This window comes from Hemitrygon akajei, chromosome 17, assembly GCF_048418815.1.
Source record: "Hemitrygon akajei chromosome 17, sHemAka1.3, whole genome shotgun sequence".
NCBI classification, from domain to species: Eukaryota; Metazoa; Chordata; class Chondrichthyes; order Myliobatiformes; family Dasyatidae; genus Hemitrygon; species Hemitrygon akajei.
In genome coordinates this window covers 89,585,069-89,612,376 of record NC_133140.1, presented here as the reverse complement: position 1 = coordinate 89,612,376, position 27,308 = coordinate 89,585,069, and the positions used below count along the sequence as shown (strand labels likewise).

Below are 27,308 nucleotides of genomic sequence, written 5' to 3'. Positions count from 1 at the left end.
TACACAAGACTAAATCCAGAATAGCCTTGTCCCTGGTCGGCTCTCGTACAAGCTGTTCCAAGAATGCATCCCGTAGGCACACTACAAACTCCCTATCCTGTGGTCCAGCAACAACCTGATTCTCCCAGTTCACCTGCATGTTGAAATCCCCCATAACTACTGCGACATTACCTTTGCCACATGCCAATGTTAACTCCCTATTCAACTTGCACCCAATATCTATGCTACTGTTTGGTGGCCTGTAGACAACACCCATTTGGGTCCTTTTGCCCTTACTGTTCCTCAGTTCTATCCACACAGACTCTACTTCTCCTGACCCTATGTCCCCCCCTTGCAAAGGACTGAATCTCATTCCTCACCAACAGGGCCACCCCACCCCCTCTGCCCACATTTCTGTCCCTACAATAGCACGTATACCCTTGTACATTCATTTCCCAGGTCTGATCTCTCTGGGTCCACAGCTCTCAGCATTCCTCAATATCCACTGCAGTCACATCTCTGTACACCACAGGATCTGTAGCTCTGCACGACACTGGATTACACTAATACAATGCTCTGAACATTATTAAATTACATGGACTCATAGTTCTGTAAATCACTGGATTACACGGATCCATAATTCTGCAGATCACTGGATTACACAGATCCATAGTTCAGCATGTCACTAGATTATACTAGTGCACAGTTCAAGCAGGTCACGCGATCACACTGATCCGTAACTCGGTAGGTCACTGGATTACATGGTCCCACAGCTCTGTAGATCACTGAATTACGCTGATCATTAGTTCTGTGCGTCACTGGATTACACCGATACACAGCTCTGCACAGTGCTGCCTCCTGCCTATCAGCTATTCCTCTGTCCAGCATCTTTCCTGTAACACCATAGGATTTTATCTTGTTAAGCAGTCCCTTGTATGGCACCTCATCAAACGCCTTCTGAAAATCCAAGTAAATGACATCCACTGCCTCTCCTGTGTCCACCCTGCTTGTTACTTCCTCGAAGAACTCTGTCTCTTCACAACGCTTTTTCCCAGGCTGAAATGGCTAACATGAGGGGGCATAGTTTTAAGGTGCTTGGAAGTAGGTACAAGAGGGATGTCAGAGGTAAATTTTTCACACAGAGAGTGGTGGATGCGTGGAATGCACTAACAGCGATGGTGGTGGAGGCGGATACAACACAATACTCCAAGTGTGGTCTCACCAGAGATCTGTAGAGTTGCAACATGACCTCTCTACTCTTGAACTCAATCCCCCTGTTAATGAAGCCTAGCATCCCATAGGCCTTCTTAACCACCCTATCAACCTGTGCAGCGGCCTTGAGGGATGTATGGATTTAAACCCCAAGGTCCCTTTGTTCATCTACACTCTTAAGTAACTGACCATTAATCCTATACTCAATCTTCTGGTTTGTCCTTCCAAAATGCATCACCTCACACTTGTCCGGATTGAACTCCATCTGCCATTTTTCTGCCCAACTCTACAGCCTGTCTATATCCTCTCGTAACCTTCAACCACCTACAGCTCCATCCACAACTCCTCCAATCTTCATGTCATCCGCAAACTTACTCACCCATCCTTCTGCCTCTACATCCAGGTCATTTATAAAAATCACAAATAGCAGGGGTTCCAGGACAGATCCCTGCGGCACTCCCCTAGTCACCGACCTCCAGGCAGAATACTTTCCTTCCACAACTACCCTCTGCTTTCTTCCTTCTTCCTTTAACTTGTTCAACCTTTCTCTGTAACTTTGGTGCTGAAACCCAGATAACATTCTAGGAAATCTCCTCTGTACTCTCTCTATTTTGTTGACATCTTTCCTATAATTCAGTAACCAGAACTGTACACAATACTCCAATTTTGGCCTCACCAATGCCTTGTACAATTTTAACACTACATCCCAACTCCTATACTCAATGCTCTGATTTATAAAGGCCAGCATACCAAAAGCTTTCTTCACCACCCTATCCACATGAGATTCCACCTTCAGGGAACTATGCACCATTATTCCCAGATCACTCTGTTCTACTGCATTGCTCAATGCCCTACCATTTACCATGTATGTCCTATTTTGATTATTCCTACCAAAATGTAGCACCTCACACTTATCAGCATTAAACTCCATCTGCCATCGTTCAGCCCACTCTTCTAACTGGCCTAAATCTATCTGCAAGCTTTGAAAACCTACTTCATTATCCACAACACCACCTACCTTAGTATCATCTGCATACTTATTAATCCAATTTACCACCCCATCATCCAGATCATTAATGTATATGACAAACAACATTGGACCCAGTACAGATCCCTGAGGAACACCACTAGTCACCAGCCTCCAACCTGACAAACAGTTATCCACCACTACTCTCTGGCATATCCCATTCAGCCACTGTTGAATCCATTTTACTACTTCAATATTAATACCTAACGATTCAACCTTCCTAACTAACCTTCCATGTGGAACCTTGTCAAAGGCCTTACTGAAGTCCATATAGACAACATCCACTGCTTTACCCTTGTCAACTTTCCTAATAACCTCTTCAAAAAATTCAATAAGGTTTGTCAAACATGACTTTCCACGCATAAATCCATGTTGACTGTTCCTAATCAGACCCTGTCTATCCAGATAGTTATATATACCATCTCTAAGAATACTTTCCATTAATTTACCCACCACTGAGGTCAAACTTAAAATTGACGATAATTGCTAGGTTTACTCTTACAACCCTTTTTAAACAACGGAACAACATGAGCAATATGCCAATCCTCCGGCACCATCCCCGTTTCTAATGACATTTGAAATATTTCTGTCAGAGCCCCTGCTATTTCTACACTAACTTCCCTCAAGGTCCTAGGGAATATCCTGTCAGGACCCGGAGATATATCCAGTTTTATACTCCTTAAAAGCACCAGTACTTCCTCTTCTTTAAACATCATAGTTTCCATAACTACCCTACTTGTTTCCCTTACCTTACACAATTCAATATCCTTCTCCTTAATGAATATCGAAGAACAGAAATTGTTCAAAATCTCCCCCATCTCTTTAGGCTCCACACACAGCTGTCCACTCTGATTCTCTAAGGGACAAATTTTATCCTTTATTATCCTTTTGCTATTAATATAACTGTAGAAACACATTGGATTTATAATCACCTTACTTGCCAAAGCAACTTCATATCTTCTTTTAGCTTTTCTAATTTCTTTCTTAAGATTCTTTTTACATTCTTTATATTCCTCGAGCACCTCATTTACTCCATGCTGCCTATATTTATTGTAGACCTCTTTTTCCGAACCAAGTTTCCAATATCCCTTGAAAACCATGGCTCTCTCAAACTTTTAACCTTTCCTTTCAACCTAACAGGAACATAAAGATTCTGTACCCTCAAAATTTCACCTTTAAATGACCTCTATTTCTCTATTACATCCTTCCCATAAAACAAGTTGTCCCAATCCACTCCTTCTAAATCCTTTCGCATCTCCCCAAAGTTAGCCTTTCTCTAATCAAAAATCTCAACCCTGGGTCCAGTCCTATCCTTCTCCATAATTATAAGAACATAAGAGATAGGAGCAGGAGTAGGCCAATCGGCCCCTCAAGCCTGCTCCGTCATTCAACAAGATCATGGCTGATCCAATCTTAACTCTAGTTTTCACCGAATCCCACAAGGCAACAGTGCCAACCAACAGGGCACCATGCCGCCCATTTTACTTTATGATTCATCCCGCCCAAACCCATGTGATCACCCGGGGGAAAAAAACCAAGTTGCCAATTGAGGAGAAAAAATCTGGAAAATTCCTCTCCGACCCATCCAGGCTATCGAAAACTAGTCCAGGAGATCACATGGCTGATCTAAACCTAGCCTCATGTCCACTTACCTGCTCGCTCACCGTATCCCCTAATGCCATTTTTATCCAGGAAAATGTCTATCTCCGTTTTGAATTTATTGAGTGTAGTAGCTTCCACAGCTCTCTGGGGCAGTAAATTCCACAGCCCCACTACCCTCTGAGTGAAGAAATTTCTCCGCATCTCAGTCCTGGAACGGCATCCCCCTTATTTTAAGATTATGCCCCCTAGTCCTAGTTTCACCCATCATTGGGAACATTCTCCCCGCATCCACCCGATCAAGCCCCTTCACAATCTTATATGTTTCAATAAGATCGCCTCTCATTCTTCGGAACTCCAATGAGCAGAGTCCCAATCTACTCAACCTCTCATCATACATCAACCCACCCATCCCCGGAATTAACCTAGTGAACCTTCTCTGCACTGCCTCGAGAGCCAGTATGTCCTTTCTTAAATATGGACACCAGAACTGCACGCAGTACTCCAGGTGTGGTCTCACCAATACCCGGTACAACGGCAGTAAGACCTCCCTGTTCTTATACTCCATCCCCCTAGCAATAAAAGCCAGCATTCCATTGGCCTTCTTGACCACCTGCTGCACTTGCATACTATCTTTTTGTGTTTCCTGCACCAGGACCCCCAGATCCCTTTGCACAGAAGCACTTTCCAGTTTCTCTCCATTTAGATAATAACTTGCTCTATTATTTTTCCTGCCAAAGTGCAAGACCTCACACTTGTCAGTATTATATTTCATCTGCCAAATGTCTGCCCAATCACTCAGCCTATCTATGTCCCCCTGCAGGGTTTCAATGTCCTCCGCACTCATTACACTCCCTCCCATCTTTGTGTCATCAGCAAACTTCGATACGTTGCACTTAGTCCCTTTCTCCAAATCATTAATATAGATTGTAAAGAGTTGGGGTCCCAACACCGACCCTTGCGGAACACCACTAGTCACCAACTGCCAGTCTGAGAATAAACCATTTATCCCAACTCGCTGTTTTCTGTTAGAAAGCCAATCCTCCACCCATGCCAGAATATTATCCCCAATCCCATGATTTTTTACTTTAAGTAATAATCTTTGGTGTGGCACCTTGTCAAATGCCTTTTGGAAGTCCAAATACACCACATCCACTGGTTCCCCTTTATCTACCCTATATGTTATGTCCTCAAAGAACTCCAACAAATTTGTCAAACATGACATCCCTTTTGTAAAGCCATGCTGACTTTGTCCTATTAAGCTATGTTTATCCAAATGCCCTGTTACTGTTTCCTTAATTATCGATTCCAACATTTTGCCAACCACAGATGTTAGGCTAACTGGCCTATAATTCCCAGCCTTCTGTCTATTGCCCTTTTTAAATAAAGGAGTTACATTAGCATTTTTCCAATCTGCCGGGACCATTGCTGAGTCCAGCGAGTTTTGAAAAATTATCACTAATGCATCCACAATCCCGACCGCCACTTCCCTTACGACCCTAGGATGCAAGCCATCCGGTCCAGGGGATTTATCCACCTTCAGTCCCATTAATTTATCAAGTACCATTTCCTTGGTGATTTGAATCGTAGTTAGCTTCTCTCCCCCTAGAGCCCCCTGTTTATCCAGTGTTGGGATATTTTGAGTGTCCTCTACTGTAAAAACTGATACAAAATATTTGTTCAGCGTTTCCGCCATTTCCATGTCCCCTACCATTAATTTCCCGGTCTCATCTTCTAGGGGACCAACATTTACTTTAGCCACCCTTTTTCTTTTTATGTAACTATAAAAACTCTTACTATCTGCTTTTATGTTTTTCGCCAATTTACTTTCATAATCTATCTTCCCCTTCTTAATCAATATTTTTGTTATTTGCTGCTGATCTTTAAAAGCTTCTCGATCTTCAATCTTCCCACTAGATTTAGCTACCTTATATAACTTTCTTTTTAGTCGTATACTTTGCTTTATTTCTTTACTTAGCCACGGATAACTATTTTTTCTTTTACACCCTTTTGAAACTATTGAAACTAATGGCATTGTGATCACTGGACCCGAAGTGCTCCCCAACACATACCTCTGTCACCTGACCTATCTCATTTCCTAACAGGAGATCCAACACTGCCCCTTCTCTAGTTGGTACCTCTATGTATTGCTGCAAAAAACTATCCTGCACACATTTCACAAACTCCAAACCATCCATCCCTTTTACAGAATGGGCTTCCCAGTCTATGTATGGAAGATTAAAATCTCCCACAATCACAACCTTCTGCTTACTACAAATATCTGCTATCTCCTTACAAATTTGCTCCTCCAATTCTTGCTCCCCATTAGGTGGTCTATAATACACCCCTATAAGTGTTACTACACCTTTCCCATTCCTCAATTCCACCCAAATAGTCTCCCTAAATGAGCCCTCTAATCTATCCTGCCAAAGCACCGCTGTAATATTTTCTCTGACATGCAATGCAACACCTCCCCCTCCTGTCCCTCCGATTCTATCACACCTGAAGCAAAGAAATCCAGGAATATTTAGTTGCCAATCACACCCCTCCTGCAATCATGTTTCACTAATAGCTACAACATCATATTACCAGGTATCAATCCATGCTCTAAGCTCATCCACTTTTCTTACAATGCTCCTAGCATTAAAATAGATGCATTTAAGAAACTCTCCATCTCTCTCTGTTTATCCCTAATGGTGCAAACAACTTTATTATCTTTTTCTTCCTTCTCCCCTACATCTTCAGTCTGAGCGCTCCCCTTCTTTGTCACCTGCATAGCCTCCCTCACACACTGTCTACTAGCTTTCTCTATTTGTGAACTAACCTCCTCTCTCCTAGTCTCTTCAATTTGATTCCCACCCCCAACCATTCTAGTTTAAAGTCTCCCTAGTAGCCTTAGCAAATCTCCCCGCCAGGATATTGGTCCCCCTTGGATCCAAGTGCAACCCGTCCTTTTTGTACAGGTCACACCTGCCCCAAAAGTGGTCCCAATGATCCAGAAACTTGAATCCCTGCCCCCTGCTCTAATCCCTCAGCCACACATTTATCCTCCACCTCATTCCATTCCTACTCTCACTGTTGCCTGGCACAGGCAGTAATCCTGAGATTACTACCTTTGCAGTCCTTCTTCTTAACTGCCTTCCTAACTCCACATATTCTCCTTTCAGGACCTCTTCCCTTTTCCTACCTATGTCATTGGTACCTATATGTACCATGACCTCTGGCTCCTCACCCTCTTACTTCAGGATATCTTGGACGTGATCAGAAATATCCCGGACCCTGGCACCATAAACTACCATTTCGGTCTCCTGACTGCGTCCACAGAATTGCTTACCTGACCCCCTAACTAGAGAGTCCCCTATCACTACTGCCTTCCTCTTCCTTTCCCTACCCTTCTGAGCTACAGGGCCGGACTCTGTGCCGGAGGCACGGCCACTGTTGCTTCCCCCAGGTAGGGTGTCCCCCCCAACAGTACTCAAACAGGAGTACTTATTGTCAAGGGGTACAGCCACTGGGGCACTCTCTAATACTTGACTCTTCCCCTTCCCTCTCCTTACTGTGACCCACCTGTCTGCCTCCCGTGGCCCCGGTGTGACCACCTGCCTGTAACCCCTCACTCTCCCTGACCAGATGAAGGTCATCGAGCTGGAGCTCCAGTTCCCTAACACGGTCCCTTAGAAGCTGCAGCTCGGTGCACCTGGCACAGATGTGGACGTCCGGAAGGCTAGGAGACTTCTTCTGTGGGACATAGCTATCCTGCACCTTATGAACTATTCCCAAAAACTTCAGCCACCACTGTTCTGGCGTCATCCCCGCCACTATCCCCTCCAGTGCACCTGGGCAAGCTCCTCTCTCATGCCTCTGTAATTTCCTTTATTCCATTGTGATACTGATACATGCAACTTATACTTGCCCCTCTTATATTGCAGTACGAATTCAATCATATTATGATCACCGTCTCCTTAAGGTTCCTTTACCTTCAGCTCCCTTATAAGATCTGGGTTATTACACACCACCCAATCTAAGATATCCTTTCCCAGAGTAGGCTCAAGCACTTGTTGCTCTAAAAAGTCATCCCATAGGCATTTAACAAACTCCCTCTTGTGATCGAAGTAAACCAGTTTTTCCGAATTCCCTTGCATATTGAAGTCCCCCTTTACAATCGTGACATTACCCTTATTACATGCCTTTTCCAGCTCCTTTGCAATCTCAACCCAACATCTTGGCTACTATTTGGAGGCCTATACACCCTATCCTCGTTATATGCGAGGGCACGTTCCTCGTAGTCGATGCATAAAGTGAAATCACATAATGTGAATAATTATTTAAATGGAGAAAATAGGGATGCGTTCCAGAGGGCTTCCTGAATATGTTTTATCTGTAATTTATTCACATTTTCATACCAATGACACAAAAGCAGTACCACAAGGCAACATTTGTATTATATTTCATCAATTTAAGGTAATATTCAGCATAAGTTGAAATTTAACATACTAGGGATTACAGTACTCACCAACAGTGGCAGGTGTTTTCACTCCAGGAGATGAGTGGGTGTCGGGATCATATCAAGCACAGCAAGGGGTGAAGGAAGACTCACAGAACTCTTAGAATGGCTGGCAGCAGGAGATGACACCGGTTTGAAGAAAGTGGTGAAGGTTGTTTGCTTGGCAGCATTTTGTTTTTCAGCATAAATTTGCTTGTAGGGAAGAAGGGTTGACAGCAGGGAATGACTGAAATGCTGACTCCATTCTAAATTTGGGTCCATGTCCATTGCCATTTGTGCCAAGAGTTCCGACTTCCACCATTCCCTCACCATTGGTAAACTCCCAGGATTTTCAAAATCGTCTGTTGCTTGCAGCATCTGAGAGATAGTTCGCCATAAAAAAAATATGCCTTGAATGTGGATCACACCTTGGTCAAGTGGCTGAATCAGCGATGTTGTGTTAGGCGGCAGGAAATGCACTGTTATGTTAGGAGGAATGCTGTCCAAATGTTTAGGATGGGCTGGCACATTGTCAAGCAACAAAAGAACTTTAAAGGCAAGATTCTGTTCCCAGTAGTAGCGTCCCAGAGCTGTGTTACCTTTAGATGATGCCACACTGTTTATAATTTCCAACTTTTTTTCAAGTGTTAAAGCGGTTCTCTGCCGCTCGGCTGATGGCCCAGGACATGACATCGGACGCTTAGGAGGCACAGTTAAATATTTCAAGCACAAAATCACTGCACCGTAGGTAAAACCAACAAAAGTTTGAGTGCAAGATCGCACATCCACACATTGCCAAAACCAATGCAAAACTAGTGGGAGTGAGATTGTGAGGCACACGTACCTGACTTGTATTGACAGGAAAGCGGTGCTCCTCGCATAACTGAGAGTTTTGGATGCATATAAGGAGACGTTGGTAGAAATAGGTTCCTCTCATAACTGTGAATCTGCATAGTCTGAAGACGCATATAACGAGGATAGGGTGTATATGACACAGATCGCACTGATCCATAGCTCTGTACATCACTGGATCACACCGATCCACAGCTCGGTTTGTCACTGGATCACACTGATCCAGAGATCTGTACATCACTGGATCACACTGATCCACAGCTCCGTACGTCACTGGATCACACTGATCCACAGCTCGGTTTGTCACTGGATCACACTGATCCGCAGCTCCGCGCGTCACTGGATCACACCGATCCGCAGCTCCGCGCGTCACTGGATCACACCGATCCGCAGCTCCGCGCGTCACTGGATCACACCGATCCGCAGCTCCGCGCGTCACTGGATCACACCGATCCACAGCTCTGTACGCCACTGCATCACACGGATCCACAGCTCTGCATGTCACTGGATCACACCGATCCACAGCTCTGTATGTGTCTGGATCACACTGATCCAGAGAGCTGTACACCACTGGATCACACTGATCCAGAGATCTGCATGTCACTGGATCACACTGATCCGGAGATCTGTACATCACTGGATCACACTGATCCAGAGATCTGCATGTCACTGGATCACACTGATCCGGAGATCTGTACGTCACTGGATCACACTGATCTGCAGCTCTGTACGTCACTGGATCACACTGATCCGGAGATCTGTACGTCACTGGATCACACTGATCCGGAGATCTGTACGTCACTGGATCACACTGATCCAGAGATCTGCACGTCACTGGATCACACTGATCCAGAGATCTGTACGTCACTGGATCACACTGATCCAGAGATCTGTACGTCACTGGATCACACTGATCCGGAGATCTGTACGTCACTGGATCACACTGATCCAGAGATCTGCACGTCACTGGATCACACTGATCCAGAGATCTGTACGTCACTGGATCACACTGATCCAGAGATCTGTACGTCACTGGATCACACTGATCCGGAGATCTGTACGTCACTGGATCACACTGATCCAGAGATCTGCACGTCACTGGATCACACTGATCCGGAGATCTGTACGTCACTGGATCACACTGATCCAGAGATCTGCACGTCACTGGATCACACTGATCCAGAGATCTGCACGTCACTGGATCACACTGATCCAGAGATCTGTACGTCACTGGATCACACTGATCCAGAGATCTGCATGTCACTGGATCACACTGATCCGGAGATCTGTACGTTACTGGATCACGCTGATCATTAGCCTTGCATGTCAGTGGATTCCAATCATCCATAGTTCTACATAAGACCATAAGACAAAGGATTAGAATTAATCCATTCAGCCCATTGAGTCTGGTCCCTGATCCCACTCAACCCCATTCATCTGCTTTCTTGCCATAACCTTTGATGCCCTGACCAATCATGAAACTATCAATTTTTGCTTTAAATATACCCATGGACTTGGCCTCCACCGCAGTCTGTGGCAGAGCATTCCACAGATTCACTATTTTCTGGTTAAAAAAATCCCTCCTTACCTCTGTTCTAAAGGGTCACCCCTTAATTCTGAGGCTGTGCTCTCTAGTTCCAGATACCCCCACCACAGGAAACATCCTCTCCACATCCACCCTGTCTAGACCTTTCAACATTCGGTAGGTTTCAATAAGACCCCTGCATTCTTCTAAATTCCAGTGAGTACAGACCCAAAGCTGACAAATGATCCTCACATGTTAACCCCCATTCCTGGAATCCTCATAAACCTCCTCTGGACTCCCCAAAGACAACACATCCTTTCTGAAATATGGGGCCCTAAACTGTTGACAATATCTAAGTGCAGCCTGACTAGTGTTTTATAAAGCCTCAGCATTATCTTCCCCTTGAAATGAATGCCAACAGCTCATTTGCCTTCTTTACCAAACTCAACTTGTAAATTAACCTTCTGGGAGTCTTGCATGAGAAGTCCTAAGTCCCTCTGCACCTCTGATGTTTCAATTTTCTCCCCATTTAGATAATAGTCTGCAATGTTGTTCCTTTTACCAAAATGCATTATTATACATTTGCCAACACTGTATTCCATCTGCCAATTTTTTGCCCATTCTTCTAATTTGTCTAAGTCCTTCTGCAATCACATTGGTTCCTCAGCACTACCTGCCCCTCCACCTATCTTCGTATCATCCACAAACTTTGATTCCATTATCTAAATCACTGACAATGTGAAAAGTAGCAGTCCCAATAATGACCCTGAGGAACACCACCAGTCAACCAGAAAAGGCTCCTTTTATTCCCATGCACTGCCTCTTGCATGTCAGCCATTTCACTATCCATATAACAATTACAGCATGGAAACAGGCCATCTCAGCCCTTCTAGTCCGTGTTGATGCTTACACTCACCTAGTCCCAGTGGCCCACACTCAGCCCATAACCCTCCATTCCTTTCCTGTCCATATACCTATCCAATTTTACTTTAAATGACAATACCGAATCCATGCCAGTATCTTTCCTATAATGCCATAATATTTATCTTGTTAAGCAGCCTCATGTGTGGCACCTTATCAAACGCCTTATGAAAATCCAAGTAAATAACATCCACTGCCTCTCCTTTGCCCACCCTGCTTGTACTTCCTCAAAGAACTCTATAGAGATTTGTCAGGCAAGATTTCCCTTTACAAAAACCATGCTGATTTTGACTTATTACCCTGAAACCTCATTCTTAATAATGGACTCCAACACTTTCCCAATCGCTGAGGTTAGGCTAACTGGCTTTAATTTCCTTTCTTTTGCCTTCCTCCCTTCTAAATGAGTGGAATGACATTTGCAGTTTTCAAGTCTTCCAGAACTATACCAAAATCAAGTGATTCTTGAAAGATCATAACCAAGTATAGAAACTTAGAAAACCTACAGCACAATCCAGGCCCTTCACCCCACAATGCTGTGCCAAACATGTACTTACTTAAGTGGAACGAGGAAGGAAACCAGAACACCCAGAGGAAACTCATGTGATCATGGGGCAAACATACAAACTCAGCAGTAGGAACTGAATCTCAATCTTACAGCTGGCACTATAAAGCGTTATGCTAACCTCTATGCTACATTCCCCATCCCCACAGAAAATATATAAGAAGTTGTTGAATGGCCTTCTATAGTCCCTATGTAAGATTTCTGTGAAGGTTTCATGCCACATGAAAAAGAGACTTGTACCTAGTTTCTATATAGAATTCTGATGATCTGGTCTCCTTAGGACTTTGACAGTGCCAGATTGGAAGATTTTCCACACAACCTTGTAATTCAATGTACTTAAGCTGCTGCATTGGTTGAAATTCCCAACTAGATACTGAATTATTGTTGATCTACTCTGCATAGAACTAACAGCACAAAAACAGATGATTTGACATGTGCAGCAAATGTAACTAGGGTGCTTAAGTATTTTGCACAATACTGTACTATTTTTTTTGTATTGCACTGTACTGCTGCATAACATATGTGACTGATGATAAACCTGGTTCTATATGGGTCTCTATTGTGGACTGAGAGTGGGAAGGTGGCGAGGGGAATTATAGATGGGGAAAAGGGGATGGGAGAAGGGAAGGAGCAGGAAGCACTAGAGAGACATTCTGTAATGATCAATAAACCAATTGTTTGGAGCTTGGTGTCTGAGGGCTGAGTGTGTCTCCACCTGCTTCACCCCCTGCCCCAGCACTCCTTCTCTGTCACCTGCCCCACACCCCTACTACGGTGCTCTACCCTTGCTATTCACAATATCCTCCTGACTTAATGGTAGTGTGAAAAGATGGCATAGCTGGGATGGTTTGGATCTTTGAGAACTTTATTGAGAATCATATGGTCAGAATCAAAGAGAAAAAAATATTAGGAGACATTTCTACTGGCCTTTGAATTGAGAATCTGGATTTTTTTCTTAAATTTACAGATATCATGTCACATAATGTTCTCATCTGCATACTTCAATTATTTTGAGTTGATAATCAAGAACAAATGGATTTAGATTTAATATGGAAATGTGTTTTTTTGATTAGTGGATCAAGAGAAGTTTATAACAATAAAAATTTAAGAGAATTGCAGCGACTATGCACAATTATTCAGATCTATGGGCCAAACAGCTTTCTTCTGTGCCAAAATTGTCTAGTTTTCTATGAATACCAGATGTCCATTTTCATGTGAAAGCTTATAACCATATAACCATATAACAATCACAGCACGGAAACAGGCTATTCCGGCCCTCCTAGTCCGTGCCGAACTCTTAATCTCACCTAGTCCCACCTACCCGCACTCAGCCCATAACCCTCCATTCCTTTCCTGTCCATGTACCTATCCAATTTTACCTTAAATGACACAACTGAACTGGTCTCTACTACTTCTACAGGAAGCTCATTCCACACAGCTATCACTCTCTGAGTAAAGAAATACCCCCTCGTGTTTCCCTTAACCTTTTGCCCCCTAACTCTCAATATCTCTGCTATCTCTTCAGGAACCTTTTTCAGGACTCTGGGATGTAGTTCATCTGGTCCAAGTGACTTATCCACCTGAAGACCTCTGAGTTTGCCTTGCACTTTTTCCTTTGTAAGGGACATCCAGCACACTTGCTAGTGTCTTCCACAGTGAAAAATGATGCAAAGCACCCATTAAGTTCATCTGCCAATTCTTTGTCCTCATTACTACCTCACCAGCATAATTTTCCAGTGGTCCAATATAAACTCTCACCTCCCTTTTACTCCTTATAAAACTGAAGAATGTTTTAGTATCCTGCTATATATTATAGGTTAGTTTGCCCTCGTGTTTCATCTTTTCCCTTCATTTGGCTTTCTTACTAGCCTTTCGTTGGATTTTAAAAACTTCCCAATGATCCAATTGCCCACTCACTTTTGCTACATTATATATCCTTTCCTTGGCTTTTATGCAGACCTTAAGTTCCCCGGTCTGTCACAATTGCCTACTTCTTCTTCTGTGGGACATATCTAACTAGCACCTTGTGAACTATTCCTAGAAACTTCAGCAATCTCTGCTCTGCTGTCATCCCTGCCAGTATCACCTGAGCAAGCTCCTCTCTCATGCCTCTGTAATTCCCTTTGCGATACCGATACATGTGACTTATGCTTCTCCCTTTCAAATTGCAGTATGAATTCAATCATATTATGATCACTGTCTTCTCAGGGTTTCTTTACCCTAAGCTCCCTAATAAAATCTGGATTATTACACAATACCCAACCTTTCTCTGAGTAGGCTCAAGCACAAGCTGCTCTAAGAAGCCATCTTGTAGGCATTCAACAGATCCCTCTCTTGCAATTTGACATCAACCTGATTTTTCCAATCTCCTTGCATATTGAAGTCCCCCATGACAATTGTGACATTGCCCTATTACATGCCCTTTCCAGCTCCCTTTACAATCTCAACGCCATGTTGCTGGATTACTGATTTACACTTGCAGGTGCTCACCTCTGCAACAGATCCACAATAGGGGGGGACCGTGATTCTCCTCCAACCCCTTCACTGCTGCTGCTTGGACTCCGACCTTTAGCTCTTCGTCGCTCTTTGTGCTTCTTGTGTTTCTTTTTCTACAGAGAGCAAAACAGAACAAACATTCCTACCAGGCTTTTCACCAGCTATACACCAACACCACCACCCCCCACAGCGTGACCCTCCCTCAGTACTGTCCCTTGATTTTTTTTGCAAAACTACAGAAACACACACACAAAAATACACAAAATGCAAACATCAAGTATTTATAAGACAGTGAACAAATTCAAATTAAATATGATTATTACTGTCAATGAAACAGTCCCAGGCTGCCCACCATTCCTGGAAGTCTCTCACTATTTATTTTGACCACATGCTCACATGGGCATGAAGGTACCCAAAGAGGGGCAGGCATTCAGCCTTGGCAGAGCCCTCAACTGTCCACCACCTGGACCCATGAATGGCCATCTTGGCCAGGCCCAGGAGCAAGCCCACCAGTAGATTCACCGAGCTATCCACCCTCCACAATGGTGCCTATATATCAGGAACGCAGGGCTGAAGTGCAACCAAAACCTGAGGAGCAACCCCTTAAGATATTCAAATAAGTGTGGCAACCTCTCACATTCTACACAAGCAGGTCCAACCTTACATGGTCCATAGAACTCTACACAGCCTGGCCCACCCCAACTCTACACAGTCCGGTCCAACCCAACACTATACAGCCCAGCTCAAACTGACTGGTCGAACCCAACTCTACACGGCCTGGCACAACCCAGCCTAGCACTGACCTTTTTCTGCTTCTTCGCTTTCTGCCGATCTTTATGCTTCTTTTGCTCTCTCTCCTCAGAGCGTGAGGTGCTGCTTCTGTACATCTGTCGCACTCTGTCCGCCGAGCATGGGGGGCTGCCACTGTGTGCTTCTGCTCTTAAAGATCCGGGCACCGGGGTTCCTGAGGTACAATGACCAACAGCAAGTTACAGATCACCAACAGCAACTCTACAAATCACTGACCTACAAGCAGAAATGCGGAGCCCGGTTCCAGCTCAGCCATTTGGGCCAGCACACACACATCTGTGCTAACCCATTTCCCAGCCTTTGATCCATAACCTTCTCATATTCATTTAAACATCTCCACAATGACTCTGGTTTCACCAGTTTCTCATGCAGAACATTTTACGTACTGAATGAAAAGGGCTCCTGCAGATCCCCTCCGAGACTCTTCCCCCCTCCCTAAATCAGGGGTTCCCAACCTTTTTTATGCCATGGAGACTTAGCATTAATTGAGGTGTCCATGGACTCCAGGTTAGGAAACCTGCCCTAAATCTACATTGTCCAGTTTTGTCTGCCTCCAGTGGTGGGGGCAGTTTTCTGCAATCTAGCCTTTCTATAGCCCTCATACTTTTCTCTCACAAAAAGAAACATCTTCCAAACATCTACCCTGTGAGGATCCCTCAGTCAGGTCCCCTTCCTAAAGCCCAATGGACACAAGCCTTGCCTTGTCCAACTTTCCTCATAAGACTACCTTCCCATTCTGAGTATCAACTCTGTAAACCTTTTCGAAACTCTCGCTCTCCCTCAAATGAGGAGAGCGACAGAATACTCAGATGTAGTCACAGAGTAACACTGCATGGAAGCAGGCCTTTCGGCCCAACCAGCATCCTCCCTGCTAGCCTGAGGTGCTGAAATTTAACCCATAACTTTCCAAGCCCCACCCTTCTGTGTACTTATCCAAATACCTCAATGTTACAGTTGTGCCCAACTCAACTACTTTGCCTATCAGCTCATTCCAGGTGCTCGTTACTCTGTGTAGAGAAGCCTCTTTTAAAATTTTCCCCTCTTGTATCTGCACCCTCTAGTTTAGAACTCCCAACCCTGGGGAAAAGACTATGATTGTTCATTCTTCACGATTTTATGAACTTCAATGTGGTCACCCCTTATTTTCCTGCACTGCAACAAATAAAGATCCAGCATGACCAGTCTCGCCCTATTACTCAGGCCCTTTAGTCCAGGCAGCAACCTTGTAAATCTCTTCTGCTGCCTCAGTAGCTTAACAATGTCTTTCCTTAACGAGCAGGGCTACCAAAGCAGAGTGACACAGTACTCAAAGTGCAGTCTCACCAGCTTTTATATAATTGCAACATAATGTCCTTCTCTGAAACTCAGGGTCCTGAATGAAGGCCAGCATATTAAATGCATTCTTTACCACTTTGCATTAGGGTGTAGAATTGTTGATTCTTGAGGTTTAACTTTCCTGTGATTGCTTATATTTTTATATAATCAAATGTAATTGTTCAGTAAATTTTCCAGTAATTGTGTATAGCTGATCCTATATTTTCCAGAAGCTTCTCAGTTTTTCTGTAGTAGATGTCATGTCATTTGAATCTGGCTATTTTATAGGTGAATTGTTCTCACTGGAATACTGTTATTTCTAGCCTGAGTTTGCAATGACACAACTGTTTGTTGTTTTTGTTCTTGTAATGCTTAATAAAATGCTATATCAACCAATCCGCCCTCTATTTTTCTAAGCTACGTGTACCTATTTAAGAGTCTCTTAAAAGACCACAATCAGTACCCTGTTCCTGCCTTCTCCCCATTACCCTTGACTCTGTTGTCTTAAGAGCTCTATCTAACTCTTTCTTGAAAGCATCCAGAGAATTGGCCTCCACTGCCTTCTGAGGCAGAGCATTCCATAGATCCACAACTCCCTAGGTGAAAAAGTTTTTCCTCAACTCCGTTCTAAATGGCCTACCCCATATTCGTAAACTGTGGCCCCTGGTTCTAGACTCCCCCAACATCAAGAACATGTTTCCTGCCTCTAGTGTGTCCAATCCCTTAATAATTTTATATGTTTCAATCAGATCCCCGCTCATCCTTCAAATTCCAGTGTATACAAGCGCAGTCGCTCCAATCTTTCCACATATGACAGTCCCGCCATCCCGGGAATTAATCCCGGGAATTAACCTCGGGAACGAACCTATGCTGCAGTCCCTCAATAGCAAGCATGTTCTTCCTCAAATTTGGAGACCAAAACTGAACACAATACTCCAGGCGTGGTCTCACCAGGGCCCTGTACAACTGAAGAAGGACTTCTTTGCTCCTATACTCAACTGCCCTTGTTATGAAGGCCAACAAGCCATTAGCTTTCTTCACTGCCTGCTGTACCTGCATGCTTACTTTCAGTGACTGATGAACAAGGACACCCAGATCTTGTTGTACTTCCTCTTTTCCTAACTTGACACCACTCAGATAGTAATCTGCCTTCCTGTTCTTGCCACCAAAGTGGATAACCTCACATTATGACACGGCCATAGTGGGGTGTGTCAGGAATGGACAGGAGGAGGAGTATAGGAAACTGATACAGGACTTTGTGATATGGTGCAACTCAAACTACCTGCGTCTCAATATCACCAAGACCAAGGAGATGGTGGTGGACTTTAGGAGATCTAGGCCTCATATGGAGCCAGTGATCATTAATGGAGAATGTGTGGAGCAGGTTAAGACCTACAAGTATCTGGGAGTACAGTTAGACGAGAAGCTAGACTGGACTGCCAACACAGATGCCTTGTGCAGGAAGGCACAGAGTCGACTGTACTTCCTTAGAAGGTTGGCGTCATTCAATGTCTGTAGTGAGATGCTGAAGATGTTCTATAGGTCAGTTGTGGAGAGCACCCTCTTCTTTGTGGTGGCGTGTTGGGGAGGAAGCATTAAGAAGAGGGACGCCTCACGTCTTAATAAGCTGGTAAGGAAGGCGGGCTCTGTCGTGGGCAAAGTACTGGAGAGTTTAACATCGGTAGCTGAGCGAAGGGCGCTGAGTAGGCTACGGTCAATTATGGAAAACTCTGAACATCCTCTACATAGCACCATCCAGAGACAGAGAAGCAGTTTCAGCGACAGGTTACTATCGATGCAATGCTCCTCAGACAGGATGAAGAGGTCAATACTCCCCAATGCCATTAGGCTTTACAATTCTACCGCCAGGACTTAAGAACTTTTTAAAAGCTATTATTAATGCTTTTTGAGATAGTGATTTAGATGCATATCATATTTTTTAGTGAGTTAAGTATTGTATGTAATTAGTTTTGCTACAACAAGTGTATGGGACATTGGAAAAAGTTGAATTTCCCCATGGGGATGAATAAAGTATCTATCTATCTATCTATCATTAAACTGCATCTGCTATGCATCAGCCCACTCACCCAACCTGTCCAAGTCACTCTGCATTCTCCTAACATCCTCCTCATATTTCACCCTGCCACCCAGCTTTGTGTCACCTGCAAATTTGCTAATGTTGCTTTTTATCCCTTCATCTAAATCATTAATGTATATTGTAAATAGCTGCGGTCTTTTGTATTCAGTTTCCCTAACAATGAACAACATTGTTAACTTTCTGAATTAACTACTTCACATATATAGTGCAGACTACACACAATGACAGGCAGATCCCTTAGATCTCAGGGTGCTGCTGCCGCTAACCATCAGATAATGTGCTGCTTGCTTTACTGAATGTCACATTTTCCTATTTGCCTGAGCTCACTGTGAGAACATATTTCCTCTCCAGTTCCTTGGCCAACCTTCTGCAATCTACATCACAATGTCTTACACCACAGGCATCAGGTCCTTTGGCCCACAACGTCCCTGCTGACCATTTACCATCACTCGATCTGTAAGCTTCTATGCCTTGGCTCATCCAGATATTTGTCAAGCACAGACTGACTCTGTCTCCACCATCCCCTCAGATAGTGTGTCCAGATTCTAACAAACCTCTACACCTCTCACTCTGTACCTTAATCAAATACTCACAGGCTTTAGATGTTAATGTTACTGGGAAAAGTTGTAAGGGGTAATATATATATGCGATGGAGCACATGCACAGGATTGAAAGAGGCTTCAGAGGGTTGTAGACACAGCCAGCGCTGTCATAAGCACAACCCTCCCACCATTGAGATACCCCCAATACATCACCTTGACCTGGCCAACTTCCACTTGCTATTACTGAGCCCAAGCGACCAGCTGATCAACATCATTCTGTGATCCAACACCAACAACCTTCCTGTTATCTAAAGTAAACACAAAGTACACTGCAGATGCTGTGGTCAAATCAAGACGTACAAAAAAGCTGGATGAACTCAGCAGGTCGGGCAGCATCCATTGAAAGAAGCAGTCAACGTTTTGGGTCAAGACCCTTCGTCAGGACCTGTTATCTACAGTAACTGATCTATATCCCACTGTACCCTTTGGAAACCTTCTATATTTTTCACCAAACTTCCTACCATCTGCAAACTTTCTAAGCTACCCACCTACATTTTCATGCAGGTCATTGATATACATCACAACAGCAAGTGCTCTAAAACACCACTAGTCAGAATAAGTCCCACCAACCACTACCCTCTGTCTTGTTTGGTGTGGCCGGATTCTAATCAACTTGGCCAGGTCAGAGTGCAACCTAATCTTCTGGATGAGTCCACTGTGAGGGATCTTGTCCACAAAGCTCACATAGGCAAAATCTACAGCTCTACCTTCATTGATCACCTTACGACTTTAATTTCTCTGTGGTGTACCAGGCATTTACAAAGATTCTGATCTCACCGTGAAGCAGAGCTGGGGGCAGCCGAGGCCCAAACTCCTCTGTGTCAGGAGACATCTGTGGATTGCACTGCCCAGGTCGTGTCGTGCCATCATGTCCTTTTGCTTTGAAACCCAGCTCCTCCTTCACCGAATCTGGAACAACAAACTGTCTTCAGCCAGACAAGCTGCTACAAGGTCAAGCAAAGAGCAAGCATCAATACAATCTGCTTTAATGAGGTGCTAAACACAGGCGATATGATTCATTGTATTAGACAGAGAAACTCCTTTCACACTGACCTGAGCTCAGCTCCCTCCACACACACTGAAGATCCCTCTGCATCGTCACATCATTCACTCCCAAACTCAGATGAGTGAAGCTCCTTCTGTCTCATCACACACTCCTGGGGTCAGACACACAGTGAAGCTCCCTCTACACCATCACATCACACACTCCCAGTCTCGGCTCCGCGGGGTGTAAATGCCATCGTGGATAGAGATGGCAACATTTTGGTGTAATGTCTATTGTCTATTTGTAGTTTAGTAATTGTGTTTGCCACTGTTTTGTATATATTGTATAGCACCGATATTTGTAATAAAGGATTTTGTAATTTTAAAAAAGGGTCAGACTCAGAGTGAAACTTCCTCCTGTACTGTGCAGTGTTAGAGCTGCTCATGGTAGAGATCCATACAAGGAACTGGAATATTCAAAGGAAAGGCAAAAGAGAAATTAACCAATCAGAGAGGAGCTGAGTGAACTCTCAGAGACATCACCATACCTGGCTGATCGTTGGGAGAATTAGCTTGCAGTCCAGGCGAGACAGTATCTTGTGGCTCAGGAGGAGCCTCTATTTCACTGGTGTCCTCGTCGTCTTCATCAGAGGAGGATGATGATGAGGATTGTTCCTCTGATGAGCTAGCAAAGACGGCTTTGAACAAGTCCATGGGTAGTCGGCTTTTCTCATCCTCCTCAGAATCTGCCTGTGAGGACAGTGGAGGGTTACCCTGGAAACCAGAATCTACACTCCAGACTTGCCTCGCAAGGCTGGCAGTGGGGATGATCAAACAGGAAGCATCTCAACCCTACTGCAGGTCTGGCACTTGTAAATGGGTAAATGTAGAGGGTATTAAGGCCATAACACCATAAGACATAGCAGCAAATTAGGCCGTCAAGTCTGCTCTGCTATTCCATGATGGCTGATTTATTATCCCTCTCAACCCCATTCTCCTGCTTTCACCCTGTAACCTTTTGACACCCCGACGAAGCAAGAATTTAGCAACCTCTGCTTTAAATATCCTCAATGACTTGGCCTCCACAGCTGTCTGTGACAATGAATTTCACAGATTTACCACCCTCTGGGTAAAGAAATTCCTTCTCATCTCTGTTTGACTTATCCATAAGATAAGGATGCACAGAGTTGGGGGTGATGTATTAGCATGGATAAAGGATTGGTTAACTAATAGAAAGTAGAGAGTCGGGATACATGGGTGTTACTCTGGTGAGCGGTGTGCCAAGGGGTTGGTGCTGGGCCCGCAGCTGTTCATGATACACATTAATGATCTGGAAGAGGGGACCAAGTGTAGTGTATCTAAGTTTGCTGATGATACTAAACTGAGTGGAAAAGCAAATTGTGCAGAGGACACGGAGAGTCTGCAGAGAGATATAGATAGGTTAAGTGAGTGGGCAAGGGTCTGGCAGATGGAGCACTATATTGGTAAATGCGAGGTCATCCACTTTAGAAGGAATAATGAAAGAACAGATTATTATTTAAATGGTAAAAATTGCAGCATGCTGCTGTGCAGAGGGACTTGGGAGTGCTTGTGCATGAATCACAAAAGGTTGGTTTGCAGGTGCAGCAGGCTGTCAAGAAGGCAAATGGAATGTTGGCCTTCATTGCTAGAGGGATTGAATTTAAGAGCAGGAAGGTTATGCTGCAACTGTACAGGGTACTGGTAAGGCTGCACCTGGCGTATTGCGTGCATTTTTGGTCTCCTTTCTTGAGGAGGGATGTACTGGTTTTGGAGGCCGTGCAGAGAAGGTTCACCAGGTTGATTCCAGAGATTAGGGGGTTAGACTATGAAGAGCTTGAGTTGCCTGGGACTGTACTCATTGGAATTCAGAAGATTGAAAGGAGATCTTATAGGAGCATATAAAATTTAAAAAGATAGATAAGATAGAGGCAGGAAAGTTGTTTCCACTGATAGATGAGTGACATAGCCTCAAGATTCAGGGGAGTAGATTTGGGACTGACATGAGGAGGAAATGCTTTCTAGAAGACAGTGAATCTGTGGAATTCTCTGCCCAATGAAGCAGTGGAGGATACCTCAGTAAATATATTTAAGACAAGGTTGTCTAGATTTTTGCATAGAAGGGGGAAGTAAGGGTTATGGGGAAAAGGCAGGTAGGTGGAGATGAGTCCATGGCCAGATTAGCTATGATCTTATTGAATGGCGGAGCAGGCTCGACGGGCCAGATGGCCAACTCCTGCTCCTATTTAGCTGTCTGGCTCGCTGACCTACAGCTTATTAGGGAGAGTGAATAGGAGATAAAGAGGAGCTACAAGGAGTTAGTCACCCCGAGGCTGCAGAAGTTAGATAAGTGGGTGATGGTCAGGGAAGCGAGGGAAGGAGCTCAGGAAGATAGTAGAGAGCAACCCTGTAGCCATCCCCCTCAGTAATCGTTATCTCGTTTTGGATGTGGTTGAGGGGGGTGACCCGACAGAGGACAACCAATGCGACTGGGTCTCTGGCACTGAGCCTGGTTCCATGGTACAGAAGGGAAAGTGGAAGATGAGGAATGCAGTAGTCATAGGGGATTCCATAGTGAGGGGAACAGATAGGAGGTTCTGTCAGCCTGATAGAATTACCCACATGGTGTGTTGCCTCCCAGGTGCCAGGGTATGGGATGTCTCGGATTGGGTGCACAGTATTCTGAAGGGAGAGGGTGAACAGCCAGAAGTCTTGGTACATGTTGGTACCAATGATATAGGTAGAAAAAGGGAGGAGGTCCAGAAGAGAGAATTCAGGGAATTGGGTAGGAAGCTGAAAGGCAGGATCTGTAGGGTAGTAATCTCAGGATTGCTGCCTGTGCTACGTGCTAGCAAGTGCAAGAATATCAGGATCAGGCGTATTAATGTGCGGCTAAGAGACTGGTGTAGGGGGCAGGGATTCAGATTCCTGGATCACTGGGGCCTCTTTTGGGGGAGGTACGACCTGTACAAAAAGGACGGGTTACACCTGAACCCAAAGGGATCCAATATCCTAGCGGGCATATTTAATAGAGCTGTTAGGGAGGGTTTAAACTAATTTGGCGGAGGGATGGGAACCGCAGTGATAGGGCTCAGGAAGGGGAAAACAGAAATAAATCAAAGATGCAACAGAGATTATAGAAAGAACAGGCAGGAGATGAGGCTTAACCAAAGCAATTGGCATGAGTTACAGGGCAATAGAGGCATGGTGCAGTCAAAACAGAAAGCAACAAATACTGGACTGAGAGTGTTGTACTTGAATTCACACAACATAAGGAATAAAATGGGTGATCTTGAAATTCAGCTACAGATTGGCAAATATGACGTTGTGGCCATCTCTGAAACTTGGCTAAAGGATGGCTGCCATTGGGAGCTGAACGTCCAAGGATATACAGTGTATCTGAAAGATAGGTTAGTAGGAAGAGGGGGTGCTGTGGCTCTGTGTATAAGAAATAATCTTAAATCATTAGAAAGAGATGTCATCGAACTGGAAGGTGTAGAGTCTATGGGTTGAGTTAAGAAATGGCAAGGGTAAAAGGACCCTAATGGCAGTTGCATACAGGCCTCCAAACAGCAGCCAGGATGTGGATTACAAATTACAAAAGGAGATAGAAAAGGTGTGTCAGAAAAGTAATGTTATGATAATTGGTGGGAATTTTAACATGAAAGTGGATTGGGGAAACCAGGTCAGTACTGGACCGCAAGAGAGAATTTGCAGAATGTCTAAGTGATGACTTTTTAGAACAGCTTGTTGTTGAGCCCACTAGGGGATCGGCTGTGCTGGATTGGGTGTTGTGCAATGATCTGGAAGTGATAAGAGAGCTTAAGGTTAAGGAACCCTAAGGGAACAGTGATCACAATATGATCAAGTTCACAATGAAATTTGAGAGGGGAAAAAATAAAATCCAACATGTCAATATTTCAGTGGAATAAAGGAAATTAAAATGGCATGAGAGGGGAACTGGCCAAAGTTGACTGGAAAGGGACATTAGCAGGAAGGACAGCAAAGCAGCAATGGCTGGAGTTTCTGTGAAAAATGAGGAAAGTACAAGACAGATATATTCCAAATAAGAAGAAATTTTCAAAGGGAAGAAGGACACTACCATGGCTGACAAGTGAAGTCAGAGCCAAAGTAAAAACAAAAGAGAAGGCATACACAGAAACCAGAGCTAGTGGGAAGACAGAGGATTGGGGAGCTTTTAAGAACTTGCAGAAGGAAACTAAGAAGGTATAAAGAGTATATAAAGAGTAAAAGAGAGTCAAGGGTAGATATAGGACCAATAGAAAATGACGCCGGAGATATTGTATGAGAGATGCAGAGATGGCAGAGGTACTGAATCCATATTTTCCATCAGTTTTCACAGTGGAAGGCGTCTTCAGTATACCGGACATTCAAGAGTGTCAGGGAAGTGAAGTTTGTGCAGTGAAAATTATGACAGAGAAGGTGCTCAGGAAGCTTAATGGTCTGAGGGTGGATAAACCTCCTGGACCTGATGGAATGCACTCTGAGGTTCTGAAGGAAGTAGCTGGAGAGATTGCGGAGGCATTAGTAATGATCTTTCAAGAATCGATAAATTCTAGCATTGTACCGGATGACTGGAAAATTGCAAATGTTACTCCACTATTTAAGAAGGGTGGGAGGCAGCAGAACTGAAACTATAGACCTATTAGCCTGATACCAGCGGTTGGGAAGATGTTGGAATCGATTATTAGGGATGAGATTACAGAGTACCTGGAGGCACATGACAAGATAGGCCATAGCCAGCATGGTTTCCTGAAAGGAAAATCCTGCCTGACAAACCTACTGCAATGTTTTGAGGCAATTACAAGCAGGTAGACAAAGGAGATGCAGTAGGCTTGGTGTACTTGGATTTTCAGAAGGCCTTTGACAAGGTGCCGTACATGAGGCTGCTTAGCAAGATAAGGGCCCATGGAATTACAAGGAAGTTATTAGCATTGGTGGAGCATTTAAAGCATCTCTGGCTGGTCGGCAGAAAACAGAGTGTGGGAATAAAGGGATCCTATTCTGGCTGGCTGCCAGTTACCAGTGGAGTTCCACAGGGGTCGGTGTTGGAACCACTACTTTTTACGCTGTACATCAATGATTTGGACTATGGGATTAATGGATTTGTGGCTCAGTTTGCTGATGATACAAAGATAGGTGGAGGAGCAGGTAGTGTTGAGGAAACAGAGAGCATGCAGAGAGACTTAGATAGTTTAGGGGAACAGACAAAGAAATGGCAAATGAAATACAATGTTGGAAAGTGTCTGATCACACACTTTGGTGGAAGAAATAAATGGGGAGAGAATTCAAAATGTAGAGATGCAAAGGGACTTGGGAGACCTTGTACAAGATACCCTAAAGGTTAACCTCAAGTTGAGTCAGTTGAGAAGGCAAATGCAATGTTGATATTCATTTCTAGAAGTATAGAATATAAGAACAGGAATGTGACGTTGAAGCTCTATAAGGCACTCGTGAGACCACATTTGGAGTATTGTGTGCAGTTTTGGGCTCCTTATTTTAGAAAAGATATACTGACATTGGAGAGGGTTCAGAGCAGGTTCATGAGAATGATACCAGGAATGAAAGGGATACCATATAAGGAACGTCTGGCAGCTCTTGGGCTGTAATCCCTGGAGTTCAGCAGAATGAGGGGGGATCTCATAGAAACATTCCGAATGTTAAAAGGACTGAACAGATTAGATATGGCAAAGTTATTTCCCGTGGTAGGGGACTCTAGGACAAGAGGGCCTGACTTGAGGATTGAAAGACGTCCATCAAGAACAGAGATGTGGAGAAATTACTTTAGTTGGAGGGTGGTAAATCTGTGGAATTTGTTGCCATGAGCAGCTGTGGAGGCCAAGTCATTGGGTGTATTTATAGCAGAGACAGATAGGTTCTTGATTAGCCAGGGCATCAAAGGGTATGGGGTGAAAGCAGGGGAGTGGGAAAGACTGGAAGAATTGGATCAGCCCATGATTGAATGGTGGAGCAGACACAATGGGCTGAATGGCCTACTTCCCCTCCTATATCTTCTAGTCTTATTTCTATTGTTCTTATGCAAACGAATGTCTCTGTATTCTGAGGCTGTGCCCAATAGTCCTGGACTCCCCCACTAAAGATATCCTCTCCAAATTTACTCTATCAAGGTCTTTCAATATTCAATAAGTTTCAATGAGATTCTCTCCTCATTCTTTTAAACTCCAGTGAATACATCCTCAGAGACATCAAACACTCCTCATACATTAACCCTTTCATTCCCAGAATAATTCTTGTGAACCTCTCCTGGACCCTCTCCAATGCCAGCACATTATTTCTTAGATAAGGGGCACAAAACTGCTCACAATACTCCAACAGTCTGACCAATGCCTTATAAACCCTCAGCATCACATCCTTGGTTTTATATTCTAGTCCTCTCAAAGCAAATGTTAACATTGCATTTGCCTTCCTCACAACCATAAGTTAGCCTTCAGGGATGGCCCTAATTGTATTAATTATTGGATGGCTACGATGGATCAAAGGGCCTGTTGCTGTGCAGAATTGTGTAACAGTGGGTCCAAGGCTGGAATTATTCAATATACGCACAGTGGCCACTTAACTAGTTACATCTGGTCACCTGCTCTTTAATGTGAATATCCAATTAGCAGCAACTCAATGCACAACACATATAGACATGGTGAAAAGATTCAGTTGTTGCTCAGACCAAACATGAGAATGGGGAAGAAATGTGATCTAAGTGACTTTGATCGTGGAATGATTATTGGTATCAGGTGGAGTGGTTTAAGTATCTCAGAAACTGCTGGGGATTTCACACTCAGCCGTATTT

General features: G+C 44.1%; 1 protein-coding gene across 2 annotated transcripts in view; it reads right to left on the bottom strand.

The window, feature by feature from the left end:
- Positions 1–27,308, bottom strand: part of gpatch1 (G patch domain containing 1) — a 74,555-nt gene that overhangs the window by 5,881 nt on the left and 41,366 nt on the right. For both annotated transcript variants that reach the window (XM_073070502.1, XM_073070503.1), the window contains exons 16-19: positions 21,013–21,214; positions 20,258–20,389; positions 15,460–15,620; positions 14,651–14,769 (exon numbers count right to left, since the gene is read on the bottom strand). In XM_073070502.1, the coding sequence (XP_072926603.1) occupies positions 14,651–14,769; positions 15,460–15,620; positions 20,258–20,389; positions 21,013–21,214 (614 nt within the window). The remainder of the gene's footprint in view (positions 1–14,650; positions 14,770–15,459; positions 15,621–20,257; positions 20,390–21,012; positions 21,215–27,308) is intronic.